This window comes from Pezoporus occidentalis, unplaced genomic scaffold, assembly GCF_034315485.1.
Source record: "Pezoporus occidentalis ecotype Australia unplaced genomic scaffold, CSIRO_AGI_Poc_V1 ctg127, whole genome shotgun sequence".
Classification (NCBI taxonomy): domain Eukaryota; kingdom Metazoa; phylum Chordata; class Aves; order Psittaciformes; family Psittacidae; genus Pezoporus; species Pezoporus occidentalis.
The window spans coordinates 1,994,923-2,017,411 of NW_026913071.1; the positions used below are offsets into that span (position 1 = coordinate 1,994,923).

Sequence of the window (22,489 nt, forward strand, 5' to 3'; positions counted from 1 at the left end):
GAACCTTGTTCTTGTTAAACTGTTGACTGGATGCTCAAATTCTGTAATTCTAAGCGAAAGCTGAGCAATGAAGGAGTTTATTGTCTTTCCAAATAGCAATAGCAACAGAAGTTATTATTATTTCACATGTTTGCTATAGGATTAGGTCAAGAAATTAGTTATTTATGTTAGTAATTTACTACAAACATGCCTTTGACAGAAACATATGAAGACTAAAGTCTTAACATAAGGATGTAATGAGAGTTGTGACTGAATATCCAACAGTAATCCCACACAATTTAGTTTGACAGATTACTCTTCTAGTAAATTGGACTTCTCTACATCTTGACAGAATGGATGGTGATGATTACTTTCTGCAGTAAAAAAAAAACATTTGAATTAGCAGTTACCATCTTAACAGATGTCAAACTTAGTAACATTTTGAAGTCCATAACTTGAAACTGTCCTCAGTTATGTTATTTGTACTTGAAATCATGATTTCTCATTCTCTTTGTTCCACAGTCTGTAGGTCTTGTTCTGTGAATTAAATCTGTGCTCATGATAAGTTAAAAGTACAAATCAGGATTCTGAATATTAGTTGAGGTATCAGATACTGGTTTTAATGCAAAATTCCAGATGCAGGGCTGCTGTCAATAAACATCCTTTACAAGTCTTACAGAGACATGCAGGGCTCAGAATGAGACACAGTTTTTAACTGTTCTCGTTTGATGCTGGAAGAGCTTTTGAATACGGAATGTGTGTGTTGGGGATCATGGGAGACTGCAGTATTGAAGTACCCTCATGTGTACATGTTTGCTGTGCTTAAGTAGGAATGAATAAAATGCATAACCAGACTTAGCTTTGTCTGTACTTACAGTGATGTATCCCAACACTAAATAATCTAAATCCATTCTTTCATGTTAACAGATACTGTCATTTCTACTTTGGATTTTTTCTGAAGTATTTACTGACATTACAGTCAGAAGGCCAGAGTTAGAAAGAGAAAATATTTAATTACAGTAACCGTTTTTAGCTCCCTGTTACTTCCCATTGTATGACATCCCCTTGGCATCTACTGTGTCCGGGGATTTCCCCTGATGAGAAGACAGGTATGTTAACTCAGGAGGAAAACTCCAGAAGCATTTTGTTTCATAAAGGGTAATGCTGTTTGCATGATGGAACACTATGTGAAAGAGGGAGTGCAGGAAAAAGAAGAAAATGAATTTTTACTCCTCCAAAAAGGATGATGTGTACTTGTAACAGTCCAAACTGACAACGCTCAAGCATTCCTTTGGGGCTTTGCTATCTCTGTCTCACTGAAGAACAATTCTGTAGTTGTTCTGTCAGTCAGATTTGTAGCGTAGGCGCGACTTGCACTCACAAATTCACATAGGCAGTGTGCCTGTCTGTAAACTGGAAGGTGTTTTGTGGAGCCCTTTTTGCCACTTGTGATTTTGCAGAGGATGAGTGTACCAACAGACTTCTTCCTTGTTATTTTTTTTTTTATAGTTAGTAGACAAGAATAATATTTTCAAACATCAGTCTATTTAGAAAATGTCAGTGGTGCCAACCGCAAAATCTAACTGATTCCCAGGCTTTTAATTCCCAGACTGGAAGTAAGCATGCAGTCCCCAGCCAGGGAAGCTGGAAGAGTGGATAGTCCTGGGAATGGAATCTCTTCGAACAGATACTGCCTTTGGCTGTTATGAAATAAACTCTTTTCTGTGTGTCCAGATTGACTCACAGTTAACAGTCAGCAGTGTTAATGAACTGTTTAAAGTTGTGTATAGGTCTGTTAAGTCTTACAACAGATACATAGACTGAAGGACTGAATTGTTGTGTAATAACTGAAGTGTTGTATAATATGGAAGGCCTAGTTCATTATTAGTGAATCTTTATAACATAAGTATGTCACATTTGCAAGCCATACTTTGATAGGGGCAGCACTAAAGATAAGAAAGCACATACCCTAATAAGGAGAAACTACACTGGATTTTTGAAACAGCTCAAGATAGTTTGGAATGTGATGCTTAATTGAATGAATGTAAAATAATTGCTTTGTTCTTTTATGTTGTTTTATAATAAATTCTTTAAAAATAAATTCTTTCCATTCAAGGATGATAAGGAGTTATGATAATGATGGCACTAGCATAATTTTAGGATGCTGGCCCACTTCTCCTGTGAGAACAGTGCAAGGATGACAGTGGTGGCATGTCCTCGAAGTGTTGTATCCTGAAAGAAGAGGATTTTCTGTCTTATGCTTCAGAACATAGCGCATTAAACTCTGTAGTGTCAGGCCCATTGCGTGATAAAATACCTTAGCTGTGGAACTACAGGCATTTTTTTGGGGGTTTGTATAATTTTTTTTATTAAAGTCCTGACATATTTCCCACAAGTCACTACGCTTGTGCTGTTTCCATGTTTGCATCTGTTCTCTTTGTTCTAATGGCCAGCCAGAAGAAAATACTTAAGTTGCATTAAAATCTGTTATGGTTATGGAGCTCTTATTTTTACTGCCTTGTTCTCTAGTTGAAGAAATAATTTTCTCTCTATTGATCTTCCATTTTCAGTAAAGTTTGGAATTAATATTGATACTTTCTTGCTATGCCTCATATTTAAGCTTTTTAGTGTGCAGAACTAAAGTAAGAAACCTTTTCCATTTTTCAACATATAGCTGTCACAAGGGAGTTTTCAGTGGATGGAATTAGAGACTCGGATAGATGAATAGAATAGATCTTTCTAAAGTGCTCAGTTCAGGCCTTACTCCTTTGTTTCTTTGGTGGGTGAAGTGAATATTAAATAATTAACAAAGCACTTTTTGACATCCCTCATAATGAACTGAACAGCATAGCAAGTTTAAAAACTCACTTTCTGAATTGACTAGTGATTTTAGCATTGTTCATTCTGTGATGCTTGAAATAGTAGCATCTGAAGAGTGCAAGGCGTGCATCATGGAGACATAAAATGTTGAAGTTGAACATGTACTATATAGGAAGTAGTGAAATGATTTCGTAGGCCATCTTCTCAATTTAGATCTCTTAGAAACAGCCTCTAATAAAAGGTGGTACTGTGAGGGGGTGCGTGTTTTGGTTTTGTTTTTTTATTGGGTTGGTTTTGGCATCCCCAGGACTTCAGTAACATCTGTGGTGACTGACTCATAAAATGTGTGTTTTCCAACTCATTTTGCAAACCTTTCTGCTCAACAAAAAACTTTTAGATGCTTTGGAAGTTGGAGTTTTATTCTTGGAGCTCTAGTTTACATAAAAAATGGAGCCACGTATAGGTGCAGGAGAGAGTCAACAGGTTCCTTTGTCCACAGTCTTAGAAACTTGTGTCTTGATCCAGGGAATAGAAAGGGCTAAAGATAAACAGTGTTAAAATCATACCAGTACTATTCTGAAGAGAGCTCACAGTATGAGGAAATTAATTCTGGAGAAAGAAGGATGGTTTTTTCCCCTCTTGCAGTGTGTGAAGTGAGAAAGGTTTAGGATTAAAAGAAAAACAGCAGGATCTCTGTTGGGGGAATGGTGGTAATTTCATTTTAGGAAGATTGATTTGGACTAACTTCTCAGGTTTAAAACGCTGGCAAGTGTATTACATAGAATTGCTTTTATTTTGAAGCTCCCAAAATAGGGTGGGGGGGGGGGAGGTATCCACTAGATTATTTGCATAAATGCCTATGAGATGTTTTAAAAGTTCACGTGAATAAAGTTTCTGTGAGCAATTTGAAGGTGTTTTTCTTTTGAGTGGCTAATAGTTATTCCAATACCTGATACATTTATTCAGAAATGAACGTATCTTGTCTCTGACTAGACCAGGCAATTGTATACAGTGTGTGTAGGCTAATACACTGTCTACACTTAGAAAGATAAGTGTCCGCATTTTAATGCAGTTTTTAAATGTCAACTTTCTGTTCCTTTTCAGAAGAGGCTAAGATAAGTAAATTTCTTTGGGGTTTCTTGGTTTTTAATGCTCTTTCACAATTTGTCTTCATGTATTCTTCCTTATACTGGAATGTGTTGTGTTTAAAGCTATAGAGCACTTACAATGTTCTTCACTTTCCTTTTGTATCATTTGTGAAGTATTATCTGGGCAAGCTTCATGTAATTTATAGATTTGGATTGGTGAATACTACTTTTATACTTTGAGTTGAAAAAAATAGCTGCTTGAAGCATAGTTGAACACTTCTTGATAAAAGGTCACTGTTGCGCAGATCTGTGTCTTTTATTTGTGGTAATACCTGTACATGTGCATAGGGAGAACAACTTGGAAACTGGATGGACAGTGGAAGGGGAAATGAGTAATTGCCCACATCACATCTAATGTTTGAATAGACAGCAGCAGTTGTGCTCCAGAGCGTAAATCTACATGATGCACAAGCATCAGTTACCCTTATCTTAAAAACATTATGTACTCTGTATGTAATGTACTGCCACAGTTATTTCTCTCCAAGCCTGTAAACAACTGCCAGTAGCTTTTTGGAATATCTAATTTTCTGACTAACATAGTAAAAAAACCCAAAACATACATCCCCCACTGCCCAAACCATGCTTAGCAAAGATAAGTACATATTTGTTGGCTAGTATGAATCCAAAAATCGTAGGTGAAACATGGACTCAATAGCAAAATGTTGTGAAGAGCAAATCCCATTTGAAGTATTGTCTGTAGGTAGGGATATTAAAAATATTATTTTTATATCTTGGAAAGAGAGCAGAAATAAAGTAGAATTTGTGATAGAATGACATTTTCTCTCCTTCTCTTGCTCTGTTTTTTTGGTTGAGGGTGGTTTTTTTAATCTTTCCCATGGGAAAAGGAGAGCTGGAGTAGAGGGGATAGCAGGATTGATTTGTTGATTTGTCTTACAAAGCATTCCCAAAGTGTTTGTTGGGTTTTTTTTCTCTATTTTTACACATCCATTTTAAAGTTTCAGGGACCCAGGAAGATGATGTTTTATGGATAGCAATGGCAGGCACTCACCAGATATGGGCACTGATGCTGGAAGATGGAAAACTACCAAAAGGAAGGTAAGCAACTAATAAGAGACAGGTGAAGCTGCTGTTTGTCTTGATAAACGGCTTTCAAATCCCAAAGAGAGAGATAATCAAATTAAAAGTAATTTTTCTTGACTGTGTGTAGCTTGAAGCTTGCTGCTTCTGTTTAGACTTAAAAGTTGTGTGGCCTTTAAAGTCTGCCTGTTTTTTCCCCACATCTGCTAGATGGAATTAAAGATGCTACTTTTGCTATGAAACTATGACTTGGTAGAATACATTCATATAATTGAATGGTACTTTTCATTGCATTTGCTGAATTATCTAGTGAGGAATGATATACTGAGATGAAATACAAGTTAGCAGAAAGGCACTGAATAATTCCCTGTGCTGCAGTAAAGTTGGTTTCATAACTCACAAGTGCTTGTCCTGTAGCTTCTGTTTATGCATAACGTCTGAAGTAGTTCAGACTCATTCCTGATCTTGGGTACTGTTTTCCTCTAGTGATTTAAAGAAAGGAGTCTGCCTTCGATTCGCTGGAAGTGGGAATGAGGAGAACAGAAACAACGCATACCCACATAAGGCAGGCTTTGCACAGCCTTCTGGTCTCTCTCTGGCTTCTGAGGAACCATGGAACTGCCTTTTTGTAGCAGACAGCGAGAGCAGCACTGTGCGAACCATCTCCCTGAAAGATGGAGCAGTGAAGCACCTTGTAGGAGGAGAGAGAGATCCATTGGTAATCACTTCAAACTTCCCTACACTGCCCTACTAATATTCCTCAAGCCTGACCTGGAGGACCCACTTTTGGGGTGAGAGGGTACATCAGTTTCCATGGCCATCAATTTCTTAACTTCACTGCTTGGAATGCAAATGTGTGCCAGTTGTGACACTCAGGTTGTAGTGCAGATTGATGCTCCTCAGATAACAAATCACTTATTTTTAAACAGCCAGCTCAGTTCAGCATTGTGTGGTCACTAAAGCCAGCTGCATTCATACTGCAAATTTAAATGTGAGAGTTTCCATTTTCATGGTTAGCATCCACACTTCCCAGCTTTCAGTATCCTTGTTTTGAAGTTGTCTTGATATTTTTTTTTTAAGTCAGTGAATTTCCATTTAATTACAATCATTTAAATCATGTCAATGTTGAGTAAGCAACTGTATTAATTTAATAAAATAACGCTCTTTTAGAATTTGTTTGCCTTTGGTGATGTGGATGGAGCAGGCATAAATGCAAAGCTGCAGCATCCCTTAGGAGTAACATGGGACAAGAAAAGAAAACTGTTGTATGTGGCAGATTCCTACAATCATAAGGTAAGCATATAGGAGCTCGTGTTTTTAACAGTACAAAGGATTATTTTAGGAACATACAAAGATTGTGCTTGGTTCAGTTAAGCTGAGGAAACAAGTCATAGAATCATGGAATGGTTTCGGTTGGAAAGGACCTTAAGATCATCTAGTTCCAACCCCCTGCCATGGGCAGAAATGCCTCATACAATGTGAATATGAGTTGCTTTGGGGGTTCTTTTTCTTTTCTTCCTTCACTTGTGGGTTCCTCTCTTTACCATCATTTTGCTGTCACATGCTTTTGTATTGATATGATGGTCTCTTGGGGAAGGTGAATTTCAAGTTACAGTTTGGACCAAAGACCCTTTACATACCTCCTCCTGAAGATGCTGACCTAGAGGAAAAGAACTAGAAGTGCTTAGTCAGGAATACTGCAGGTTTGATAAAACCAGAACAAGAGGACTTGCTTTTCCCTTAAGAAAGCCAGCCAAGTTTTGAGAAGATGTGTTGTGGGTTGCCTCCGTGGAACTCTGAGATAATTGAGATTGTTTTGCATGATTGTTCTGCTGTGTTGTATAAGCTTTCATGCTTAGAAGGTTGTGTCCTTAAACCATGACAGGTTAACTGTATATTCATTAAATGCATTGAAAGAAAAGTGATCTGGTTTAATTTGAAGAATAAAGTATGTAACCCTGAATGCTTATTGAAAACGACATGGCAAATGAATTTTTGTTTCAGGTGTTGTATAAAGCATTATTAACTTTTTTGCTATTGTTTTAAGGAAAAAAATCACCTATTTTTAGGGGTTAAAAAATAGCATGCCAGTTTTGTTATGTTCTTACTCTTGTGGAAATGATTCCAGAAAGGCAATACACCTTGGAAGAACGCGCCATTCAGCGTACTTTTATAGCAGGGGATTATTTGCTTTCGATATTATGAAAGGGAGCACTCAGTGAAGACCAAAGAAGAAGCAGAGTCCAGCAGGGAACTGGGGGCAAGGTGATGGGACATGTCATTTGATAAAGTATGATAATTTAGCTTCTAGGACACACTGTTGGTACTGAAAGTTAATGCTGGCTTCTGAAAATGTGGGGCATAAGATAATGCAAAACTAAATCCTGGTGGTTTTTTTTTCAGAGAAGTTTTTTTTGCTGTTTTTCTCCTAGATTAAGATTGTAGATCCCAAGATGAAGAACTGTGCTACACTGGCAGGCACGGGAGAAGCAAGCAACGTCATTGGTTCCAGCTTTACGCAGTCCACATTTAATGAACCAGGAGGTTTGTGTGTTGAAGAAAATGGCCGCTTGATGTATGTCGCAGACACAAATAATCATCAGATTAAAGTGCTGGATTTGGAAACAAGAATTCTTTCCATGGCAAGTAATACTTATTTGACAGTCTGATAGTGGTGTTTCTTGATACAAATGGCTATTGCAGGTTTTAGCAAGTACTGTAAAAATCATATAGCATACAGTAGCTATATTCACAGAATGTTTTGTGATGAGCTGACAAATAAAGATAGCCTGTTGTTAAGATAGCACAGTTGTTGAAAGCTTAGTCTTTGGAAAGACATTTTTTGCATGAAAACAGAAAATGACCCTCTAGAAAAGAGCAGTGCAGAAATGTGCAGTATTAAAAAATACAGCCCACTTTATCAGTAGGAGAAGGATTTTGTGAGCGCTTTGTAACAAGTGGAGGTTGAAATCAATCACTAAGTCCTGTAATTAAGCTGAAGGGGATGATTTTTGGGGGTCAGTGACTTGAAGTGGGATACATAGCAGGCTTCCAAGTTGTCAAGTCAAACCACTGTCATAATTGAGCAGTGCTGTATTTGCATATAAACATGAAGGCAAAACAAATTCGTGTTCCTATTCATCTTACAATGGCACTGTGTCTTAATGTTTTCATGTAAACATGTATCTGTATGAGACATAATGGTTCAACTGTCATCTTGTGTGTTTCTTGCATTTAATAATACAGATCTTAATGTGCATTTAAATTCTAGCATATAATGTGTTGATGGCTTTTTGGGGAAATTATCCCTTACTGTGCAGTCTGCATGGCAAAAATCTTGGATTTTATTACTGAAGCATGCAGTTTACCACCAGATTAGAAGAAAATACCTATAAATTTTATTTAAAGTAAAACTACAATTCAACTGTTAAATTAAAGGAGGCTCTAAAGTAGTTGTGTATTTAATACTAAGCTTTCAATATTAGGTTTTTTTGTGGATTTAATACTAGTTTTTAATTTTGTGGATTTAATACTAAATATTTAATACTAGTTTTCAGAAAGCATTTTGTCCTTGTCTTTGTTGATATAGGATTGTTACAGTCAGAAAGTTTTAGTCCAGTAGCCATATTATCATGTGTTGGTTTTCCTAGTCCATGTCAGCTTAAACTGTGATTGCATTGTGAAAGCCTCTTTGCTTTCAGTACAAATAAATACTTTGTTTGATTTCCACTGATAGTTGCCTATCCTGGATCCAGAAGCAGGCGATGTTCCAGATAACCTGCCTGTGCAAAGGGAGAGAATGACAAGCCTTCCAAAGCTGCCTAAATCTGCACCAAATGTTCAACTTCCTTCACTAACAGTAGCTCCTGGCCAGACAATTAAGTTTTTATTAAAGTTGACTCTTCCTCCAGATTCAAAACTGAATGTAGAAGCACCCAACTACTGGTTCATCACGGCAGAAGGTAAAGCGCCTGTGTTCTTTTATTAGTTGTACAGGAGTAGGTGTGACACAAAGTAGGTTATATCATGATGCGCCTGCAGTACAAGCATCTCAGCCTGATGAATCTGAATGTCCCTCCCAGTCCTGTGTTCCTGTTTGACCTTGTGATGCAATACATGTTATTTAGAGTTGATATATTTAACAGCTGGAGTGTGAAGATTATAAAAACCCAAAACACCTGATAAGCTGTCTTTTGCTTGAATTAATACCTGCTGCATTATCTTTATTTGCTTTTACTTTCTTGGAATAAGCTGCCAGTGAGGGCTTGCCCTCTCCACTTTGTGTCTATGAATAGCTTATCCCAGCCCTACTGCCTGTTTCAGAAAGCTCACCTTGAAGCTGTAGCATACTCCTGGAAGAGATTCCTTTTGTGTGCTTTTGTCTCCTCAAAAAAAGTATTTGAGGTACATTTATACCTAACCACATTAAACCTACTTTGTTATAATTGATATTTTTGTATTTAAAAGCAGTTAAAAATACTGTACAGGCACTACAATTTGTTTATGTGCCTTATGATTTAAAGTATTTTGTCATCCCAGTTTGTGCTTTTGGAGTACAAATAGTCTATTTCCAGGAGAGTCGGCACTTTTTGGCCTAGAGAATCTCCAAATGTTGTTGAAGCAAAGATACATGTGATTGCTTCAAGTGCTAGTAAAATTGGAGACTATAAGCAACCTAACCTCAACAAGTCATTTCAAGCTCATAAATCCTAGAGCCAACTTCTAGGTATTTTCTGAAAAATGCCAAAAAGAGCACTTCATCCATCTCACTCGCAGTAAAATACAGAGTACAATGCAAGGAGCTAGGTACAGTTATTGTGCAGTTCATTTTTCAGCTCACGTACTCTTGCGTATTTAAATAAATGTGAAACTCAAAGTCTCTTGTAACAGCCTGAACACTGCTAAATTGCAGCAACCCACTCATAAAACTAACACTTCTGTTTGGAAATGCCATCATTTACCTGCAGTTTTATGCATGTATGGCAGATATCTTGCCTGGAGTATTTGATACAGATGTATAGAAACTTGTTAATTTAAGGAGTTTTGCTTGCATATCTCAGAATAAATTTTAATATCCTCTGAAGAACATATAGGAGAAATTATAAATCCAGTGCCTTTAAGGAAGATCTACTAGATGATTTTAAGGTCCTTTGTAACCCTAACTATTCTGTGATTCTACTATATGTATATTTATAGTTCTGAAGCAGAGCTATCTATCTCTCCATCCTTAAATGACTGCTAGAAGCATTTGTAAATTACTTTCCTATTGTTGCCCACAACTGGAAGAATCATGAGGAAAATTTGTCCTAATGTTGCGTATGGGAAGTCCATGTTGTCTTATAGGTAAAATTAATATGTTCTGTAGGTTTCAGACATAGTGTTAAATAACTTAATCATAAAACTTCTTGTTCTTTTACAGATAATACCTGGTTGCTTCAAGGACAGCTTCTGTCTGGAGAAATAAAGGATGTTTCCTGTCAAACTGTAATTCCTTTTCAGTTACCAGGGAGCTGTCTATCAGCTGAAGCTATCCTGGCTATCAAAGTGTGCCTCTACTATTGCAACAAAGGTAGCAGTGCCTGTATGATGAAAGGAGTCTCATTCAATCAGCCTTTACATATAGCTAGTGCAAACCAAGGCAGCTTGATTCAAGTTGAACTGATACACATGTTTTTAAGTAACTAACCTGAAGCCAGCTAATTTTATACTTCATTTTGGTATCCACCATTTCTATAGGAGAAAATGCAAATAGGTAACTTTTCTCTGATTTTCTTGGAGCTTATGACAAAGCTAAGAAATAATAAACTTGATAAATGAATTAACCGTTCCCTACAACTTAACGTGAAAATTAATCATCACAACCTCACTTCTTTTCATTACAGTAGCAGCAATAAAATTGTAATACTTTAGCTCTGTTGCCAGTTGTGAATATGTTGGATATATGCCATTCTAAGCAATGAGCAACAATTGCTAGAGTCCCTTTGAAAGACCTGGTGTTACTTTGTGATGTTACTGTAAGAAAGTCTTTGCACTGTATATACTGTTAGAAGAGCTAGATCATTTTGTACTAACAAGTTACAAGTTCCATTTGTGCCCTTATTAAATTTTAATAGAATGTCAAAATGAATAGTTTCTTTCTCCACGCTGTAAAAGAGGTATCTTGCTTATTTTTCTGTAATGGAATTGATGACACATGTATTTTGAAAATACATCATAAGCTAATTGTGGTTCTAATTTTATGCAAACTGAGTGTTTTGCTTAACTACATACGACTGCCTTATGTGAAGAGCATAGTTCATGGAAAAATTTCTGTGAAAGGGAAGTGTTCAAGTTCCTACAGAAGAATTTCCTGCTGATTTCTAACAAAGAATGTGCCTCTCTTATGTGTATATATATAAAGAAAACCCCCACGGAACCATGCTGGAGTTTTTCTGATACATACCAATTTACATTTTATAATAAGTGGGAGATAAAGTTTGAATATCTGAACTGCAAAAATGAAATGTCAGCTATTTCAAGCAGGGTGAATCATTTTACTACTTTTATGATTTCGCTATAAAGACTTCTCTGAAGACTTTTGTCTTGCAAATACGTAATATTAAGGAGAATATTATACTCTTGAAGTCTGATTCGGAGTCTTTTGAAGTCACTGTTAGTCCTTGCATTTGTAATAGTGGCCACTGAACCAGAACTGTATAGTAGTGGATTGTTTGCATTAATGTTCTTTTTGCTAGAAAACCTAATATTTGAGTAAGGTGCTTTAAAACTGCATTACAAAATTCTTCCTTTGGTTGGTAATGTTTTGCAAGTAACATTACTTCAGTTTGCCATAGTAGGTAGTAGGAATACAGGAGGGAGTGCAAGTTTTCTGCTTGAAGAGTTTCCTCAATGCAATTGGATTAGGCTCTCTGCTCCGGTCATGAGGAGCAGTTCTGAGAAGGTAATTTTAAGTTTGAAGATCGTATTTTCACATACGTTATGATGCACAGTAGTGAAAGAATTTTTCTATAGTTGTTCTAATCACCACTGTTCCTGGTACCTGTCAGGTGTCATACCCCAGTATGATTTGTTGTGGCTCTTTCCTACTTAAAGGCTGACTGAAATGTTGGTCATGAACTTGAAAGGCTTTTGTTTTAAGGGAGCCATGCAGACTGGTGTGGTTTTTCCTTCTATTGAAATGCCAGTCTATCTGCAAGTTCTCTGTACTACCAGAAATGGTTATTATCTCACCTGTCAGCAAGCAAGGGCTGGACTATTATTTTTCTTGTGTTTGTTTTTTAAGCAGCTTTTCTAAGTCAGTGGTTCAGCTCCTTTGAGTAAAGCTCTCAATTCCCACATGCCGTTTTGAAGAAGGAGAAAGCTTTGCTACTTTGTTCACAGGCTGCAGATGCTATTGGAAAGATGAAAGTAGAGAAGCTGATTTGGGCATTTATAATTGTTTATACGTTAGTACAACTCTTTCAGAATTTGTTTGTTTGCTTCACTTTGGATAGTAGCCAGGAAACCTTGTATCAGCTTCCAGGTAGCCCACAGATTATCTGTTGCTTACTGAAAAAAACCAAGCTTTAGTTTCAGAAGTTCAGAATAATGAACCAAACTGTCAGAGCTGTCTTGACCATGCAATTCAGCAGATGGGTTTTTTCTCATTATCAACTAGAATTGAATTATTTTCCTATTTCAATTGGATGAGATCATCAAATTCTGCCTGTATTACAGTACTCAAAAAAGAAAACCAAAAGTCAACAAATCTGTTTTCTTATTGACTTTTTAATTAATGTATTGCTGTAGGGGAAAGACTGTGTATTCCTAACTTTATTTAACTATGGTGTGTAATGTTTGAATATAGTATTGTAGATATGTTTTCTTTCTAAATGTACATACTTGAATGTTCGTTTAAGTGTCATACCCTTTTTGTTTTCAAGTTTCAATTTTTAGTCACTGTACATAGACACATGTGGAACCACTATGAGCTTATTGGGAATTGTTGATACTAGGTAGTAGGATCAAGCTGAAGTCCAGGATCAAACTGTAAAGGACCTTTAAATCATGAATCATAGAATACCAGGTTGGAAGGGGCCTCATGGATCATCTGGTCCAACTTTTCTAGGCAAAGCATGACCCAAACTAGATGTCCCAGCACCCTGTCCAGCCGAATCAAGTGTCCAGTGTTGGGAAGGCAGAGGCAGAAGGTGTGATGCCATCTCAAAAAAGATGGTGTGTCTCAAAAAGACACACAACCCTATTTACAAACAAAAGCTGTATATCCCAATATGCTTTCACCTCACTCGTAGTTGCTTTTCCTGACTCAGTGGGTTTCACAAAGGGACACTGCTCTGATTGTTCACCTTCATCATCTTAGATGCAGCTCATTGTGCTCCAGTTCTTGCTGATGAGGTTACAGGGGTTCTTCTGCTCCTTGCTCTGTGTATTCACTGTGACTGGCCTTTCATCATATAGCCTAACACTGTGCTTTGTTTGTCCAAGGAATACCATACCCATTCCTGGAGTCACTCCTGTTTCACTTGTGGTGTGCAGACATTTGAATGTTCTATAATTAGAAAAAAATGGGGTTTAGAAGCTTGTGATGTTTAGGGATGCTATTTCCATTCCTTCCTCTAGGGTTTACAAAATGCTGTTAACGGTAAAGCAAGTGCTGTCAATGTAACCAGACAGTCAAACAGAATAGCATGTACAGGTTATACAGGAATTTATTTCAGTTAAGTACCAGACAGCATCCTCAAAATATGATTCAGAAAAATAGAAGATGTTACTACTCAGTCAAAATACTGACAAAAATTAGGTCTATTGATGACTCTCTGTATGGTAATGCAGTTTATTAGTGGTTCCTGATATAAGAATTCTAAGTAGGTCGGTATTGCTCAGCACTCCCAGGTTTGCATCTTACAGTAAAAATGTGTAACTGAAGACCTTTTCAAAACATCTCTTTCAGCTGACCTTAATAGCTTTTGCATCGGACCTTAATAAGTTAATGAATTACTCTAGCAAATCTCTAAAGAATATTGGGCATGGTTGTGTTGTATAATGGAAACAAGTTCAGTGGCATTTGCAGCTTTTAGTTGTAGTGTTTGATTTTTTGGAACAGCTTTTTGTTATCAGTGAATATATTAATAGCTCCATGAGATGCTTTTAAATTTTTATTTAACTACCATACAATATTCTTCATTAGACTAGGAAAAAGATAATGTGGTTTGGAAGAGGAAGTGCAGTGTGTTTTAATGGCTTCTTCATGTTGTTTGAATCGGTAGTATCTTTCCGTAGTTTGTTGCCTTTTGTTGGAGGAAGGGAAGGGATGCCGGCTATGTAAACCAATTGATGGGCACATATTTTATGCGTGCATTTTCAGTTGATTCCTTTTTGTGTTAGATTCTCACATACAATTTTGGGGTTTTCTACTGGATGCATTTCTTCATAGTTTGTGTTTTGCCTCTCATGCCTCCCACTTGGAGATGTGGTAATGTGATACAGAACAAGTACAGACCAGATGAGTAATACATGAGAAAGTGGGTTTATAGCATCATATAAATGCTTTATCTGCTTAGCATGAGAAAAGGTGCATATGGCTTCCAGTACTTTGTATATATTCTTAATGCACTTTTTTTATTCCAGTGGGCAAATCTTGTAGCTCAAACTATGGGTAAAACTGCATCTCTTGCTCAGAGGAGGGGGGTGAAGTGACTTTCCTTCTCGTGCAGGGGCATGTCCTTCTGGTTTTTTTAATTACTATTTATTTTAGCAAATAGAATTATATTATTGACCACAATTTTTCTTGATTTTTTTTTTTTTTATTCCTAACAAGGTTTTCTACATACATGGAAGCTTTAAGTGTCTGAATTTATAGAGTTATGAGTGATATAAGCCATTTTAAACTAGATATAGTTTTGCAGACAATAGCAGAAATTTATGTGCATTCTTAAGATCTGTAATATTTAAAAATCACTGTTATTCATTATGACTTACCTCAAAGGCACATTGCAGCGAAGCTCCCACAGAAGTGTGTTCATAAACTTCATATAGCAACTCACTTTGTTTAATGTGTGGGAGATGCTGTGACGCATTGTGTATATTTGTCCTCCAGGCTGCAGTTGTGCTGCCTGAGGAGAATTTACCATGCACAGCAGCTTATCAACCACCCTCCACTAACTCCACTCAAATCTGCCAGTTCAGTTGTTAATAAAATTGCTAACACGTATCAGTAATTTTAATTAAACATTTAGCATTTAGAATTAATCATTATAATTTTCACTGAAATCAGTTGTCAGGGATTAGAGCTTCCCTGTCCCAAGCAGGGAAAGAATAGTGACAATTAGTTGGAGACAGTTGTTGAAAATGTGAGCCCTGGTTATTTTTTAATTAAGCCACCTCATCTGTCTTTGTAGTGTACAGTAAATCAATTTAGAAATGATATTTCTAATATTTTACATTCCGTTATGTTCATGTAACCCAATTTGAATACCATCAGAAGCAGCTGTTCTGTATTTTATAGTTTTTGTACTACCATATGTAAAATCACCACTCTCATTAAGGATCAGGATTAATTCTCCTTTAGGATTCAGCACACCTATATCTGAGTTCCTGAGTTTACCTTAGTTTCTTTGTCATAGAATTGTATAATCATAGAATGGTTTGGGTTGGAAAGGACCTTGAGATCATTCAGTTCCAACCCCCTGCCATGGACAGGGACATCTCACACTAGACCATGTCATAGAATCATAGAATAGTTAGGGCTGGAAACAGCCTTAAGATCATCTAGCTCCAGCCCCCCTGCCATGGGCAGGAACGCCCAAGACTGTCCAGCCTGGTCTTGAACACCGCCAGAGATAGAGCATTTACCACTTCTCTGGGCAACCTGTTCCAGTGCTTCACCACCCTCACAGTAAAGAACTTACATCTAACCTGAACTTTCCCTGTTAAAGTTTAAACCCATTCCCCCTTGTCCTGTCTATACAGTCCCTGATGAAGAGTCCCTCTCCAGCATCCTTGTAGGCCCCCTTCAGATATCTTAAGATAATCTGGTAATAGTTACTGGATTCTAGGACCTATCAGCACCCACCCCATGATTCTAGGTAGCATTAGAATAAGATTATGTCCTCAGGTCAGCTTCATCAACCTTAGCACTTACGCAGCTACTGTCAAAAGTTTTACCTTTACCTCTGGCCTTGTCCAGTGAGGTCCTGAGGTTGGTTTTAGATCTCTCAGAACATCCCATCAAACTTGAGTGCCCTGTGCCGTGATTTTGATGTCTTTTGATTTCAGGAAACTTTGATCCTATAGGTTAAATACTTTGGCTGTTATGTAATTTGCTGTCTTAACTATGTGCTTAATTATTATCAGTGGAACAGATTTTTGTCACAGCTGTAAAGGTAGAAACCTTGGATATAAGTTGAGGAATGTTTGTGTAACTGTAATTACTGTAAGTACTTGTTGCCCACTTTGCTAGTCCCTTGCTTTCAAGCACTCCAGAGGACTTTCTGTCCAACTGCAGGCCGTAGGACTAAGCAAAAGAATTGCAAGTATTTTTCAAGTCTTGCCTACTTCTTTTGAAACATTGACAGTTTTACTCTAAAGAAACCTCATTTGTGAAATTCTGTTTGTAAGTCTACCTGAAGTTAATGCTCTGTACTCAACATGCCTCTGAAGAGCAATATTACACACAGTTATTTCCCATTTTGCCTAAATATTAAGAAACTCAACCCATCTGGCCCTTGTCAGACTTCATAGAAAGCAAAGCAACAATTCCTGGTTTGATTTTACATTCATGTTGTTTGAAAAATAAGAGCTTGATTTTCTAGCTCTTGATTGAACTGAAATACCTGTGTATGAACCATACGTTCGAGGCATCTGTCCTGCACGTTGCCTATAGCAAATAACTGGCTTCCAGTTCTTAACAATTTTGAATTGATAGAAGAGTGAAGAAACAGAATTGCAGAATGTTTTGTTTTTTGAATATTTAATTTCTAAGCTATCCAGTTTCACTTTTCAAGGAGAATTGGTGCAATTAAAACTGTCTCTTCTGTAGAATTGCTGCCATTAGTGTACCATTAATCATTGTGTCATTAAAACCTCTGGTGGATCTGTGTGATTTCTGTGAGAAGTTAGTTAAGGAGAAAGAATAAATGAAGGTAGTTGTAAAACTGCAACAGGGTGAAATCCAGATGCTCCAGGGTTAGCAGCAGATATCTTTAGGGCCAGGATTTCAGCCCAGTGTGACAGAAATTCCATGTTTAAATTACATCGTTCTGACTGAAGGAAGAAATCAGTGCCTTCCATAACAATACTTGAAAGTACATCTTTAGAGAAATGCTGGAGTACTGATTGAAATAAGATATTTGACCTTCGTGGTTTGCAAGTTTTCAGGGTTTTAATTCTACTAATTCTGAAACTGAAGAGTTTTCTTCATGTTTTATGAATGAAGTTGAAATCGAGGTGCTTACAATTCAAACTACTCTTCTTACGAAGTACTTCAAAATGTTATTTTGTTGTTTGGGGTGTGCTTGTCTTGTGAACTTACTTTGAAACTGTTGTTACCTCTTTTGTACACTTCAGAGCAAACTTGGCAGGGAGATTTCAAACAGCTTCAAATTCAGTGAGATGGAAGGCAAAACATGCAGTGATCTGAAAGGGTGAGGGTGATGCTTCTTGGTATTTGAGGGGTGGAGGGTTGGTCTCTGTTTTGTTTGGTTGGGTATTTTTTCGCCTGTTGTACAGATCAGCAAGGATTCTTTAAATGGCAGAAGGTTGTGTGTAGGGGCAGCTAGGAAGGGTCAGCTTTTCTCACTGTGAAACCATGTAACTGCATTTAGATTCTGATTCTGGGATGTGTAGAAATCCCAGCAATATAACACTAGTGAAGAAAGTCACATTTGAGCACTTAACACCTTAATAAATGCCTCTATATGGTTTAAGGGGAAAGGGGGGGATTTTTTCTTCTTCCTTGAGAACTTAAGTGTTGCTTTGTGGACATTGGAATATTTCTGTCTGCTCTTTGAGATACTAAACCTCTGTTTTTCCATTACATGTGATGCAAAGCCTTTCAGATGTCTGAGCATTTAAAAGATGTGGTTTATATTTGTTGCTACAAAATATGTGAAGAATTAAAAGTGAAGGCACTTCATCTACAGCTGATGTAGATTGTGTAAATTCTTCATATACAGCATTGCCTAATAGTGTTCGGAACAATATTCATGGATTATGATCCTTTTTAACTAAAAGGTAAATGTCCTGTAATATTATGAGAACAAATAAATACACTGTAGAAGAAATGTCAGCCTTGGATATCAATTCAACAAATAAACAGTGATTAAAGAATGTCCTCTTTCTCCTGTGGAACCTCTTTTCCCTTGTAAAGCTTTTTCATGGAAAAATAAACATTCAGCATTTCATCTTTTCTTTCAAAGCTGGCTTTCTGTGTCAATCTTTACATGCCCGTAGATGTGGGAGTTAGGAAATGCATCTGTCGTAAGAGGTTACAGCTTGATTGAAATCCTTTAATTAACAAGTGCTTTTGGTTTCACACTCCCTTTCCCACAGGGCTCTGCGGTTGTGGATGTCAGATGGCCATTTGGTGACCTGAGGGCTGGTAAAGCATTCAGTCATGAGGAGTCCCCAGCTTCCAGGTTACCAAGTGGTCTGAAAACCAAAGATCTGGTTTTATTCCATTTCTGCAGACAAGAGAGGTGAGAAATGGTGTGCTGCATGAGTCAGTGACCAACTGGTTTGTGGCCTTCAGTTTATCCTAGAGCAAGCTTAGCTACTGCAACAGATCTCATTGCATTGAGCTCCACTTTGAAGCACTGTTTGTTGACCGTGTTACTGTGGCTAAACTGTGCCACAGTTTGCAGTGTGTGGGTGCCTGTTTAACGTAAATAATTATGGTTGAGCCATATTTCAACAACAGCTTCTAAAAAAAACAACTGTTTGTTTTAATTGTTTTACTTGGATAACAGTTTTGCAGCTTTGACTAAGAACATATGGACACAGAGTACTAAGACAGGCTTCTCGTGTGCATTGATACAGCTGAGGACCAGTACCAACATACCTATGAAGATAATCCCTTATTTATGCAACTCAGCATGTTTTTATTGATACAGTGATTTATCATTGATGAAAGCATGGAATGACAAAGATTCTGGCATATCTGCTACAGGACAGCCCCAGCAACAATAGTGTATCTATGTAGGGTTTTTTTTCCTCCTTTGCTAAAGATCATTCCTCATATCTATTCAAATACTTAAAACACTTTTACATGCTACCCTTAAAACTCAGCTAACTTTCTTGGATTTCCATCCAGATTAAATGTATTCAGCTTAGCCTGATGTAGTGAGTCTGAATCTGACAAACATTCCAACAAATCTATTTGCAATTTCTATGTGTTGTTATAAAATGTATCTAAAGCCTCTGCCAAGCCTCAGCTAGCTTAGGCAAGGTCATGTCATCTCTCAGCATCTCAGTGAGCATTTGCCTTGTGTCATAAAGCTGAAAGTTCACCTGCTCTGAAATGACACCTTCTCCCCCTACTTTTCTCTAAGTACTCTTCAAACAACAAGCCTGTACATACGCATACTTGTACATTCTGTGTGCAAACAAATGCATGATGCTTGTTTGTGTAACGGCATTTGTGTGACTGAGCTGGGTTTATGCATCTTGCCAGAAGGCAGGGAGGCACTGCCAGGTGGTCACAAAATCACTGCTCTAGGAAACAATTAATTAGGTTGGTCTAAAGGCAAGGGAAAGGAGCCTTTCATGTGAAATACATTAACAGGGCCAAGATATTTTCTTGTTATTGCAAGGGATTCTGCAATCTCCTGCCAAGAGGAACTTGCCCGGAGATTGGGTAGATGGAGCTTTCAGTGTGTCTCTCCCTGCCCTGTGCTTCCCATCTGAAGCAGTTTCCTGTGGCTGTTGGAAATCATGACCCTGCTGCCTCATCTGAGTTTTATCTCTTCTGCCTGTCACCCTGGTATTTCATGTACACAGTCCCACCAGGAACAGAAAACACTACCTGATGGCTCTGTTGTAATTCTACCCTCCCTATAACTGGGCTTTCTAGAGCTGCTTTTCTCCTTTGCCCTCTTCCTTAAGCACAGAAATCAAAGCAGAGGTGAGGATTTCAGCCTACAAGTGTAAGAGTAACTTCCTAAAGTTAGTTTTAGCAACACCCGGTATTTCTTTCTTTAGAAAAGCATTAGCAGGTTGTAACACTTAGCTAAATCTCTCCATAGTTGTTCTATCTCCCCTGAGCCCAGAGTATGTGGGCTTACCAGTGCTCAGAGCTCCTAACAACAGGCTGTAAGTAGTGGGTGTATTTTCCAAAGGCTGAACAAAGCTGCAATACGGAGGAGTAGTTACATATTAATGAAGAGGTTGCTTCAGTAAAACCAAATTATTTAGTCAAATCTACCCTTGTGCTGTGTATTCACTTGTGAATTCCATCCACGGTGGAACTGCAGTGTTATTTCTGATCTTTGAAGCTATCATTGCAATTACTGTCCTTGAGAACTGAAAAGTTGTTCTAGCACCACCTTTATTTACTAATGAGAAGGCAGCACATCAGGTTTGATATCTCCTTTATACAGCTGGGCTTTGCAAAGCACATCACTTCCCTAGCAAAGGTCTGAACCCTGCGTCTAAAGTGACGGCACGTTAAGCATGACGTGTGTTAAGCAGAATCAGCAATTTAAGGGTCAGCAGCAAGCAGAGTCACTACATCAAGGCCTTGGCCCTCCCAGTTGTTATCTGGGGTTGATACTAAAATACAGAGATCACTAAGCATGGGAGATGTATCTGGTTTTCAGTATCTTAATGCATTCAGCAATTGGAATCACAGGAGAGAATATAAAAGTGAAATGTGCCAAGCAGTGCGTAGGAGCATCGGTGCCTGAACAGCAGTTAAATGCAAGGGAAATTTGCTGGGGACTACTGAGATACCTGTCATTTAAATTTCTCTTTATGCAGTTGAGTGAAGATGGATTTAATTAGCATCTTTGCTGTGCTCCTTCAGTGGAGGCGCTACAAAGTGCTGTTGTTAGCGCAGATTTAAATCAAAGGTGGTGCATGTTGCAGAACTTCTTAGACTGTATGAAGAAGGTGTAGAGGATGTACTGGAACACTCAGAAATGAAGTCTCTAGTAAAGAGAGACAAAATTTGCCTCACAAATTCAAGTGTAAAATGAAACATTTACTGAATCATAAAGGGATTAGTTACAAATTTAAACTAGCAGGGGATTAAAACTTTTTATTTACTTGAGGATGCTGAACAGGATGATTCTCTTCACAGTAGGTTTGAATTACATGGAAGTGCATGAAATACGGGAAGAATACAGAACTTTACCCAGAGAAGTGGAGTAGGATGGATGGCATATTTTATGTACATGTAAGCATCTTTCTTCTAATATACAGCAAGCTTGCTGATTTTAAAACCATGTTATTTATTAGTGGATGGAGAGTCTCAGCAACTTTGTGACCTGCTTCTGGTCTATGTAAGTATATCCCCTATAACCAAAAGATTGTATCTTTTTCTTATACACTTGGTACAGGGTCTCTCCTGCTTTCACATACTGCAGTACCTAATCACTTGTGACATCCTCTGGCACTCTTCATATCACAGGTTTGGTCTTAGCAACAGGAGAGACTACCTTACAGGCATCTAACAGCAGACAGGCATTTGTTTTCCATGAACAGCCTAACTCAGATGGACCTATCATAGTAATTGCTTTCCACCTTTTCCTAACAGATTGTGGAGTACCTTGTACAGCAGCAAGCAAAGAATGTTCAGGGCTCTTCAGCTCTTCATGCTGAAGCTTCTCACAGTCCTGAAGGAGAGTTATTATTCATGATTAAAATCCCAGGAAAGAGCTAATTTCCTATTTGCAAAACAATCCCAACAAGTTTGTTAGCCTAGAAAAATGGTATGTATTCAACTCAGAAGTGTTTATAGTCAGGTAAAAACACCTTCAGAAAAAGGGATCAAGCTATTCTGAAGCAATTCTGACCTGCCAGCTTAAGCTTAACAGTATGAGCACTATTGTAAGCAGTGGTACAGCCTATCCATTTTTTTTCTTGTCAGCCAAACAAATCAGTGAGGAAAATGCACTAGGATTATACTACATCTCAGCATTAGAGGCTACTGAATTTTCCTCAGCTGGGGAAGAGACTCAGGTGCAGTAGTAAGTTTGACTCTGACATAAACCATAAACTGATCCCTTAGGTGGAATAAAGTTTCCTGCTTCTAACTGCACCATGGAGTTTATGCAGTTCTCTCAGGCAGCAAATAAATGCCTTTATTCCTACATTGCTACACACCTCTTGGTAATCTCTGCTGAGTTTCTTATAGTAATTATATACATGATGCTTTTCACTCTACCTTCGTCTTATTCTCCCAAAGCCCGTTGACTATCTGCTTATAGCTCTTCTCACTCAAAAAGAAATTTAGTTTCTCTCATTTTGGAAGAAAATATTCCTAACCTATATATCCCATCCCTTTTTCT

General features: G+C 37.7%; 1 protein-coding gene across 1 annotated transcript in view; it reads left to right on the forward strand.

Moving 5' to 3' along the window:
• NHLRC2 (NHL repeat containing 2) overlaps positions 1-18,399 on the forward strand; it is a 38,444-nt gene extending 20,045 nt beyond the window's left edge. Inside the window, exons 6-11 of the mRNA XM_062607909.1 lie at positions 4,904-5,003; positions 5,472-5,703; positions 6,156-6,278; positions 7,418-7,627; positions 8,722-8,947; positions 10,405-18,399. Of these exons, the coding sequence (XP_062463893.1) occupies positions 4,904-5,003; positions 5,472-5,703; positions 6,156-6,278; positions 7,418-7,627; positions 8,722-8,947; positions 10,405-10,670 (1,157 nt within the window). The 3' untranslated portion in view covers positions 10,671-18,399. The remainder of the gene's footprint in view (positions 1-4,903; positions 5,004-5,471; positions 5,704-6,155; positions 6,279-7,417; positions 7,628-8,721; positions 8,948-10,404) is intronic.
• The last annotated feature ends 4,090 nt before the right edge of the window (positions 18,400-22,489 follow it).